This window comes from Piliocolobus tephrosceles, chromosome 15 (assembly GCF_002776525.5).
Source record: "Piliocolobus tephrosceles isolate RC106 chromosome 15, ASM277652v3, whole genome shotgun sequence".
Taxonomy (NCBI): domain Eukaryota; kingdom Metazoa; phylum Chordata; class Mammalia; order Primates; family Cercopithecidae; genus Piliocolobus; species Piliocolobus tephrosceles.
In genome coordinates this window covers 44559960-44570827 of record NC_045448.1, presented here as the reverse complement: position 1 = coordinate 44570827, position 10868 = coordinate 44559960, and the positions used below count along the sequence as shown (strand labels likewise).

General features: G+C 42.2%; 2 protein-coding genes across 7 annotated transcripts in view; one reads left to right on the top strand and one right to left on the bottom strand.

Annotated features, from left to right (window-relative positions):
* CAMKMT (calmodulin-lysine N-methyltransferase) overlaps positions 1-1709 on the bottom strand; it is a 416779-nt gene extending 415070 nt beyond the window's left edge. For all 3 annotated transcript variants that reach the window (XM_023223811.2, XM_023223810.2, XM_023223812.2), the window contains exon 1: positions 1438-1709. In XM_023223811.2, coding sequence (XP_023079579.2) covers positions 1438-1593 — 156 coding nt within the window. In that variant the 5' untranslated portion in view covers positions 1594-1709. The remainder of the gene's footprint in view (positions 1-1437) is intronic.
* A 312-nt stretch (positions 1710-2021) lies between these two features.
* The window catches only part of PREPL (prolyl endopeptidase like), a 53471-nt gene continuing 44624 nt past the window's right edge, over positions 2022-10868 (top strand). The window contains exons 1-2 of one of the 4 annotated variants that reach the window (XM_023223802.3): positions 2031-2207; positions 3550-4090. In XM_023223802.3, coding sequence (XP_023079570.1) covers positions 3872-4090 — 219 coding nt within the window. In that variant the 5' untranslated portion in view covers positions 2031-2207; positions 3550-3871. Of the gene's footprint in view, positions 2208-3549; positions 4091-10868 lie in introns of all 4 variants that reach the window. The other 3 variants (XM_023223803.2, XM_023223805.2, XM_023223804.2) reach the window with 3 other exon arrangements.

The window sequence follows — 10868 nt, the reverse complement described above, 5'->3', positions numbered from 1 at the left end:
AAAAAAAAAAAAAAAAAAAAAAAAAAAAAAAATGAGCCAGGTGTGGTGGTGCATGCGTGTAATCCCAGCTGCTGGGATGCCTGTAATCCTAGCTGAAGAAGGAGAATCATTTGAACCCGGGAGGCGGAGGTTGCGGTGAGCGGAGATCACAGCCATTGCACTCCAGCCTGCGCAACAAGAGCGAAACTCCATCTCAAAAAAAAAGCGGGGTGGGGGGGTGCGAGGAGGAAGGGTGAAGTCCAAGATTTCATTTCAGTGGTCACTATTAAAAAAAAAAAAAAATCAGATGTTTACTTTATTATAGGTACTTCCTGTGATGATCTGTGAGGACATGCATTTCCTGTAATACCATTTGTAACAATAGCAAAACCAGATCATTACTGGTCTGGAAAGACTGTCAATGCATCAGCAAATAAATTTTAATTAACTCTAATGATCTACTTAACTCATAACTCCAAAAGTACTAAAGGACCACTGTATGAAAAGGTGACTCAAGGCAACTGCAAACAAAGTGACCCTCAAAATACTAAAAGCACAATCTCAAGTAAAGTGGCAATAGCTGGGAAACTCTTCCAAACACAACTGTCAGAAATGGAAAAACGTCCTCCTGAGTAAAGCTTTAGGCAGAAAACTTCAGGCAGAGGCATAACACTGGTACGTAAAAACAATAACCAGACTTAACTTCAAGAAGTGAGCGAAGAATGTGAGTGATCATAAATCAGAACTTCTGTCAAGCTTGCACGAGTGAAGTTCTAAATAACAGCAGAAACTTGGAAGTACCAGAAGATATCATCATTCAACAAACGAACACACTTTGACTAAACCACTTTGGACACGGAGAATCTCGCTGGTCACTTCAAACTACAAGATAATCATTGAACTTTGAGACCTCGGTGGGAGAGGAGGTCAGCTCTTCCTACTCCTTGCACGCTCCGCTTTACGGAAGATGCTGAGGGAACGCGTGCCGCATCTCAGTCCTGGCACAGTCAACCACGCTGGGCAAAAGACGGGGCCAGAGGGTGCAGAAGAACATCGGTAACTAGAACCAGGCTGGGAGTTAAGCTAGAAGAAACCTGGGGAAGGAGGCAAAACAGAAGCAGGAAAAGAGCAGTGGGGAGCAGCGGGCGCACCAGAGACTGACGAGAAGGGGAAAAGTCTCCCAGACGCACAAAAATGTATAGAAGGGGTTCCTCTACTTCGATCTGAGTTTCCCAGGAGCTCAGCCTTGGTTGTCTTCCTCCTCATCCAACCCCACCTATTCCTCCTCTTGGATGGGACACTTAGGTGAAGAGAGGGGGAGCTTCGCAGGTGGCTCCCGGCAAACTGAGAAGGGACTCCCAGAGCTGCCAAGAGGAAAGAGCTGCGAACCGTCGCTCCCCCGGTACGTGAGAGGGGAGTGACCAGAGGCAAAGGTGAGGCGAGCAGGTTCTCCCCTACCTGCCGCAGGAGCTTCCACCGGGCGGCTCCCAGGGGCGCCGAGACTACGGGCCCCCGAGTGGTGCAGCCAACTGCCGGACCGCCGCCCGCTGCTCGCGCAGTCTCACCAGCCCCAGAGTCCGCGACTCGCGACTCCGTCTCACTGGAGCCTTCCATACCCGGAGGTGCGGCCACCGCAGCTCGACACCTGCCAGGACCTGCCAACTTCTTCCCTGTCAGGACCTGTGACGCCCGCCACCACCCCCCCCCCGCACCGACCCAGGCATGCGCGCCCTCCCCAAATTCCGCATTTCCGGTACTCGCATCTCCCTGGCAACCAGGGCCGCGCTGTCACGTCATTGCACCATTTTGCTGGTAGCCATCTTGAGTGAGGGCAGACCAGAGGGTTAGAGAAATGTGGCAGGGCTACTGGAACGCTGTCCCTCATTGTTTTAGTCTTCTCTGCTTCATCTCGAGCTCAGAAGACTAGCAAAGAACGAAGAGTCTTATATATTTTGAGACTAAAGAACCCAGGAACGCAAGAAGAATCCTTGACCACAACAAAGATGGCGAAATCTGCCTGTTCCTCGTGGTAGACTGAGGTTACGTAGCTCGGCGTGCTGCAAACCAGCTCTAGGCGGCTCTGGGTAGGTTGTCGTTCTGTGGGCTGCGGAACGCAGACTTCGGCTGGACGTGCCTGCGGTGACACCTGCTCCTCTCTGAGAGCTTCAGGTTCTCCGGCCTGCCTTCACTGGTTTCTGTCCAGAGCCAGACTGATTCTCTCAATTTGCGTATGTATGGGGAGTGTGCTGGTCTCTTCCCTTCTCGAACCCTTCCTCCCCACACCCAGCCACCCACCCCTCAGTCCCCAGGTCCTCGCTTTTTGACTCACGGCCCAGCACTGCGTGCGTGTCACCTGGTCCCTCTCCCTGTTGCATTCAGATCGCCTCATCCCTGGGGTGGAGAGTTGCATGGGGAAAACGAATAGGTTCTCCCGAGAACACCCGTTTATCTACCCCACCCCCATCCTAGCCTTGCATACTGTCTTCTCCTTGAGGATGAAGGATGTAAAGGCTGTGAGGACGTGGTGATGTAGGACCTTTGCAGGCCCTTGTTATTCGGGTCTTTTTTCCCCCTTTTTTTAAACTAGTGTCGGCTAGTAAACTAGTGTTGCTTCTCTACCCCCAATCGCCCATTATTTTGCTGCGACATGGAAAAGGTTTAAGGGGGGCGGGGGCGTCGTAGCGCATCTGATCTATGGTAAATTTGACGCAGCCTTCTACCTTTGATACCGGGGGCATTTTGTGGAAGACTTCCATAATGACGTTCAGCTGTGTGCAACAGGCCTAGATTATTCCTGACGTAAATCATAGCAACTGCCATTTATTGAGTGGTCACTACGTGCCAGGCACTGTATGGTCTTAACGTTAAACTGTCTCATTTTGTTTTTACAACAACCACCCTAGAAGGCAAATGGTGTCATTTTATTTTTGCAGATGAGGAAACTGAGGCCCAGAGACACAGTTAAGTGTTGGAGCTAAGACCTCAACCCAGGTCTCTCTGACTCTTAACTACTTATTAGCTCTCAAGGTTAATAAAAGCTACCTCCAGACAAACCAGGATGGCCTCACATTTTATTTGTGCATCTTGCGGGGTGTTTTTGTTGTTTTTAATTAAAGCACTAAATACCTTTTTAACGTTAAAATCCATAGTTGATTTTTCCAATATTTGGAACCAAAACAAATTGGATTTTTTGCTATACAGCTTACTGTCCAAGTGACCTGGAACAGTTGCTTAGAACCTCCCACAGCCACAGTTTGGCAACTTGTAAAATGTGCATTGTAGTATCTACTTTATCAAGTCCATATAAAATTTAAATTAGACAAAGAAGATAAAAGCACCTGGCACTTAGTTAACACTCAACAATAATTAATCTTCCCTCCCCCCCCACCTTTATTAAATAATTAGGCTTTTCCAGTTTATCTTCCACATACATACCGAAGATATGTTCATAATTATGTAAGACCAAAGGCTTTTTACCTTTTATAGCCCTGAGTTCCTGAGATATCCCATTAAGTCCGTGTACTTACTTGCAAATTTTTATTTTGTTTCTTGTTTTGTTTTTTGTTTTAGTTTGCCCCTATGTGTGCCAGAATCCGTGCTGCATAGTTTGAGCCTGATAGGATTAATTTTACAAATGAGACAGTTAAGTCACATCTGCCAAGAAGTATGATTTGAATGAAACTTTAACTTACACACGTTTTTAGATTTAGTTAGCCTAAGTTATCAGCTGTCTGAAGTTACTCATAACCTAAGCGGGGCATGGCCCTGAAAAGGAGCAATGAGAACTGCTGATCTTAGATACTCTGAGAACCCACTACTCTGTAATCATACCTATAAAATCATTCGTGTGCTGGCAGCCCCAAAAGGAGCATAAACCAGGGACTTTGGTATCATGCAGCAGAAGACCAAATTATTTCTCCAGGCTTTGAAGTATAGTATTCCTCACCTTGGAAAATGCATGCAGAAACAGCATTTGAATCACTATAACTTCGCTGATCATTATTACAATAGAATAAAATTGAAAAAATATCACCTAACCAAGTGTCTTCAGAATAAACCCAAGATATCAGAGTTAGCAACAAACATCCCAAGTCGGAGCTTCTCATGTAAGGTATGGACTGTTTAAGTTAACCTATTTGTAGGTCATTAAGATTAATTTTAGTTTAAAGAATGCGTAGAACATCAGAGCTACTAATTTTCTCAGTAATTCTAACTTGATTTTTCAAATTTTCAAGTCTCAGTTGTCTCTAGTCAAATGTAAGTATAAACGAATATATCCATCGAGGCAGGCAGATCACCTGAAGTCAGGAGTTCGAGACCAACCTGGCTAATATAGTAAAACCCTGTCTCTATTAAAAATACAAAAATTAGTCGGGCGTCATGGCACCCACCTGTAATCCCAGCTAGTTGGGAGGCTGAGGCAGGAGAATCTCTTGAACCCGGGAGGCAGCGGTTGCGGTGAGCTGAGATCACACCACAGCACTCCAGCCTGGGTGACAGGGAGACTCTGTCTCAAAAAAAAAAAAAAAAAAAAAAAAAAAGAGTGTATACACATATTTATAGGGCTCTAATGTAATATATAAAAATGTAGGTTTATATAAAATGATTCACCTCAGGACTTCCTTAGTATGCCTGCCAGTGCATTTCAAAGTATAATTCAGTCTTCTAAAATTTCAAGAACACTAAATTATAGCTCTTAACAAAATCTCATGGTATGCTCATTGTTTTATGAATCACGAATCAGTACACTTCAGTAAAGGCCATGAATTGTGTTTTATTTCTCTGTAAAAAAATGAAAAACAGTCTTGCGTTTTTGACCACTTGAGTCCTTCAGGAAGACACTGTCGGAGTGTTGTACTTCTGCCAGACCCCAAGCTGTGGGCATGAACACAACCTTGAGGACCCGATTGCCCTTATATAGAGAGTGACCACATATCCACTTATGCCTGGGACAGCTCCAGCCTACACCTGTTGTCCCTGTGTAATTATTAATAGTGTCCCCTTCCCTCTCAAATATGTCCTGATTAGAATGGTAAATTACATGGTCATCCTACTTACTTGAGATTAAATTATCTAATTGTGCTGCTGCCGCCTTGACATCCCTCTCCTACCTTTTACTTCTTATGTTCCTTAGGTTCCTTAATGATATTTGGGGGTGGTGTTCTTGCAATAATTTCACATGTTTATGATTTTAATATATTTTTTATTTTTTATTTTAATTTCTGGTTTGTTGCATACTGACTCTTCTTTTAGTATGTTTTGGCTTCCTCCTTTCTTTGGATAAAATATATGTATAACAAAGTTTTTCCACTTGATCCATTTTATTTTTTTATTTTTTTTTTTTTTTGAGACGGAGTCTCGCTCTGTCGCCCAGGCTGGAGTGCAGTGGCCAGATCTCAGCTCACTGCAAGCTCTGCCTCCCAGGTTTACGACATTCTCCTGCCTCAGCCTCCTGAGTAGCTGGGACTACAGGCACCCGCCACCTCGCCCGGCTAGTTTTTTGTATTTTTTAGTAGAGACGGGGTTTCACCGGTTAGCCAGGATGGTCTTGATCTCCTGACCTCGTGATCCGCCCGTCTCGGCCTCCCAAAGTGCTGGGATTACAGGCTTGAGCCACCGCGCCCGGCCGATCCATTTTAAAGTATGCAATTCAGTGGCTTAGCATAATGCTTTCAAAGTTCATCTGTGTTGTATGCATGTATCATAACTTCATTTCTTTTTATAGTTGAATAATATTCCTTTGTATGTATAAACCACATTTTGTTTATCCATTCTTCTATTAATGGACACTTGGGCAGATTCTTCTCATTTTAGAAACTATCTTTTTAATCTAATTTTACTCAGTTTTTCTAGTTTTTGTTCAATTTTTGCCCTTATCTTAGCTGATACCTATTTGGGTGTTGTGTGTGTGTCTCTTTTGCTTTTAACTTTTTATATGTTAGCCCCCTAGTCTTCCTAGACTTTTACTCTTTGTGTTTTAGTCTTTGAAATTCTTTTCCTTTTCATAGTGTCTTGCCTTAGTTTAGCACTTTCTTATTCACTCATTTAGAAATTCTTTATATCTTCCTTTTATTTCATTTTTGTGGTTTTTGTACATCTTTCCTACTTTAGAAAGAAAATTTTTAATTTCACCTATTGAACTAAATTTTGGACCTTAGGTTATTTTGTTTTGATTTGTGTTTAGAACATTTTGTCATGTTGTACTTTGTCTTAACTCTTAGTTTATAAATAGTAGGCAGGAATTACCATCAGAGCAACAGCTGTGATGTTAGCTCACGCTCTAAACAGAAGGTTGACTAGATTTTCCCTCCATTTGTCCCTGAAGCAACTTTTCAGTTCTCTTTTATAGATTCCCACTACCTGGAAACTTTAACCTGACTCAGTGACTCCATGTATTCATAGTTCTTTTAGTAGTTCCTTTACCTGAGACAGTAATCCTGTTTTTGCATGTCATGTATCAGCCATTCCCTCTGTGAGAAATGATGTAATATAAAAGCCATAGTCTTCATCTTTTTTGATGACTGAGACCTGGGGAAGCTTTATAAATGTCCCTGCAGCTGTGAAAACACCTGTAGACAAGAATGCACATTTCCTTCTTTCAGCAAGCATTCACTGAGTTCCAACTCTATCTGCTTTTATAGGGTGCAGTAAAGTAGAAAAAGTAGTTAATGCTTTTATGTAAATTAAAATATATCTGTTTAAAGAGCTATTACCTAATATAAGTTAAGGAACAGAAAGTAGCATGTGTAATGGGAATGCTAGAAGGCAAAAGCTCACTGCAAGCTCCGGCTCCCGGGTTTACGCCATTCTCCTGCCTCAGCCTCCCAAGTAACTGGGACTACAGGCACCCGCCACATCGCCCAACTAGTTTTTTTGTTTTTTTTTTTTTTAGTAGAGACAGGGTTTCACCGTGTTAGCCAGGATGGTCTCGATCTCCTGACCTCGTGATCTGCCCATCTCGGCCTCCCAAAGTGCTGGGATTACAGGCTTGAGCCACCGCGCCCGGCTTAATCAGGACTCTTAATCTTCCTGACTGAAAAAGATAGGGAGTTCTGATCAGGCATAGTGGCTCACACCAGTAATACGAGAACACTGGGAGGCCAAGGTGAGCAGATTGTCCGAGCTCAGGAATTTGAGACCAGCCTTGGCAACATGGCAAAACACCATCTCTACCAAAAAGACTAAAAATTAGCTGGGTATGGTGGCTCACGCCTGTAATCCCAGCTACTTGGAAGGCTGAGGTGGGAGGATTGATTGAGCCTTGGAGGTGGAGTCTGCAGTGAGGTTGAGGCACAGTAAGATTGTGCCACTGCACTTCAGCCTGGGTGACAGAGGGATACCCTGTCTCAAAAAAAAAAAAAGAGTTTCAACTTGTCATTCTCTGGAAAGTCTTCCAGATGCTAAAATTTCATGATTCTATACCTCTGTCTTATTACCTTAGCAACAAATTATTGCCTGTGAGTTTGGGGACTCTTGAGTATCAACTACTGCAGTCTAACTGTGTATCAGAAATCCTGGGGAGCTTTTTTAGAAATGGGGATTCCTGGATCTCACCCCACATCTGCGTAATGAAAATCTCTATGGTTGAGGCCTACAGATCTGTTTTTTGTTTGTTTGTTTGTTTAAGATGGAGTCTTGCTTTGTCGCCCAGGCTGGAGTGCAATGGCGTGATCTTGGCTCACTGCAACCTCCGCCTCCTGGGTTCAGGCAATTCTCCTGCCTCAGCTTCCAAGTAGCTGGGATTACAGGCGTCCACCACCATGCCCGGCTAATTTTTTTTTTGTATTTTTTAGTAGAGATGGGGTTTCACCATGTTGGTTAGGCTGGTCTCGAACTCCTGACTTCAGGTGATCCACCCACCTTGGCCTCCCAAAGTTCTGGGATTACAGGCATGAGCCACCATGCCCGGCCCCAGATTTGTTTTTTTGAAGTTAGTAATTCTGGAACTCACAGCTTGACTGACAGTGGACCTGTATTTAGAAACTGGAAATGTTTGATGATCAAGTGTTGCTGATCTAAACCTTATTGAATTCATTCAGTTCTACAGTTCTTATTGGCAAGTACCTCAGCTTTCCATTTTACATTAGCCAGATGGCAAGATGAACTTACTCCATTATACTTACAAGCCAGCTAGTGATATTCAAAGACTAGCATCCATCCAGATATCACATTTCTTTATCTTCCACATCATCCTGCTCTGCTCTGCCTACAAAAATAATTCCAAAATCTTTAATAGTGATAATTTGAACAAGATACGAAAAAGAAATTGAATAATTAAAGAGAGAAGACTAAATCCTTTGGTCAAACATGTCATTTGCCTATTTGTACAATACAGATTAGCAGCTTCTGCAATAGTCTCATATATATATGTATATATATACACACACATATATATGCATATATATACACACATATATATGCATATATATACACACATATACACACATATATACACATATATACATATATATACACACACATATATACACATATATATACACACATATATACATATATATACACACATATATATATATGTATATATAGTATCTTGTTTTTTTCTTAAATCAGTTTCCTCAGGTTGAAAAGCTCTTAAATAGATTGGTTGACAGCTGGCTTCTTCACTATGATCTGTGACTTGTAAGAACCACTGGTTATAACTAGTAAGTTCAAAACGTTGTCAGGAAAGAAGGAGGAAAGAAAAATTTTAAAAGAAAACTCAGGAATGCCAGAAAGAAAAACTAAATGGTAGTCTCATTAATTTTTCATAATAATTTATAGAGTGGGACTACCTTACAGGTACAACTTCATTATTAGTTACTTCTTCACCTTCCATTTATTCTTTAACCTGCTTGGGTCTGGCTTCCACTCCTTCCTTAAAACCTTTGTTGGTGTCACCCCAAGGTGTTACATATTTTAACCCAGTGGTTGTTTTTCTTTCATCCTCTTGAATAAGCTCTCAGCCGATTGGACATATTCGACCATTTCCTCCTTGGAAGACTCTTTTCCTTGGGCTTTATGACTCCACCTTTTTCTGACTTTTCTCTTACCTTAGAAGCTTATTCTCCTCAGTCTGCTTTTCAAACTTTTCCTCCATTTGACCTCTAAATTTGGAGGTTTCTCAGCACTTGGTCCTGGTCCTTTTTCTCTCTTTAATTTCTTCCTGAATAATCTTATCCATGGCCGTGGATTGAAGGAACATAGCAACTACTGTCATCATCCCAGAATCCCCTCTGAGCTACACAGTATTTTGCTGCTTACCTAACAATCTCCAGGTGGACGTTTCACTGACTTCTCAAACAAACTGTCTACAATTGAACTTTACTGCTCCAGCCCCAATTCAGCTGTTCTTTATTTCATTGCTATTTACTCATTTGTTCAAGCTAGAACACCGGAAAAGTTTTTTTATTCTCATTTCCTTATCCTGCCGTCATGTCCATTAACAGTGTATCCCTAACTAGCTTTGTGATCTTTGCCATGTCTCCATACCACCAAGTCTGTTACTTACTTTAATCAATTTGTCTCATCCAAACAATTCATATTCAGTAAATCACTAATTTGATGGTCTAGTTATAACCTAATAAAATGTTTATACACCCCAAATTATGTATACCATCATGTCATCATGTTTAGCATATTTTCAGAAACACTTATTAACCAAAATATATATTGAACCTGTCCAAATTTCTCCATCTCTACCATCATCACTCTAGTTATCTTTTACTTGGACCACTGGTAAAGACTCCTAACCAGGCTCTTGGCTTTCCCTCTTGTTCCTTTCCAACCCATTTTACATATCATCAGAAAAATGATCTTAAAATATAAATTAAATCATGTCACTTCCCAAATTAAAACTTTTCCAAAACTTATTACAGAAACTTTTATTACAGAAACTTAAAATCCAGTCTCCTAATCATGTCTCCTAAGGTCATACACAATCTCACCCCTCTCTCATTTCATGCCAATCTGCCCCCATTTACTTTGGGTAGGCCTCAATGGTCATCTCCCAGATTGAAGAATGACTCTTTCCCATCCATCTTAGGACCTTTGTGTACTATTCCTTAATCCTCTTCACCACTACTTGATTAGTTCCTTCTCCTGTTTTAGGTCTTGATTAAATGTTACCCGCTGAGAAGTTACTTTGGTTACTATGGTCAGAATTGCCCTTCTTAGGAGGTAACATTTAATCAAGATCTAAAGTAAGAGAAGGAATTAGGCAGAGGGAGCAGCATGTGTAAAAGCTCAGAATTGAGGAGGACATCACTACAATTAGAAGAGCCAAAATGGTCAAAGATGGCCAGATGCAGTGGCTCATACCTGTAATCCCAGCAGTTTGGGAGGCCGAGGCAGGTGGATCATTTGAGGTCAGGAATTCCGGACCAGCTTGGCCAACACGGTGAAACCATCTTAGTGAAACCATGGACTTATTTCACAGTCATGTATGTAACCTTACTGATATTCAGATCTTGTATCTTCTAAAAATACAAAAATTAGCCAGGCTTGGTGGTCTGCACCTATAACTCCAGCTACACGGGAGGCTGAGGCAGGAGAGGCTGAGGAAGGAGAATCACTTGAACCCAGGAGGCAGTGGTTGCAGTGAGCCAAGATCACACCACTGCACTTCATCCTGGGCGACAGAGTGAGACTCTGTCTCAAGAAAACAAACAAAACAAAATGGTCAAAGATGAGCCAAAAGAGGCAAACTGGGTGGGATCACATATAGGTAGTTTTGTATATCTTGCAAAAAGTTTGAGCTAGATCCTTTTAAACAATAGAATGTTATTGAAAAATGGCCGGGCGCAGCGTCTCAAGCCTGTAATCCCAGCACTTTGGGAGGCTGAGACAGGCGGATCACGAGGTCAGGAGATCGAGACCATCCTGGCTAACAC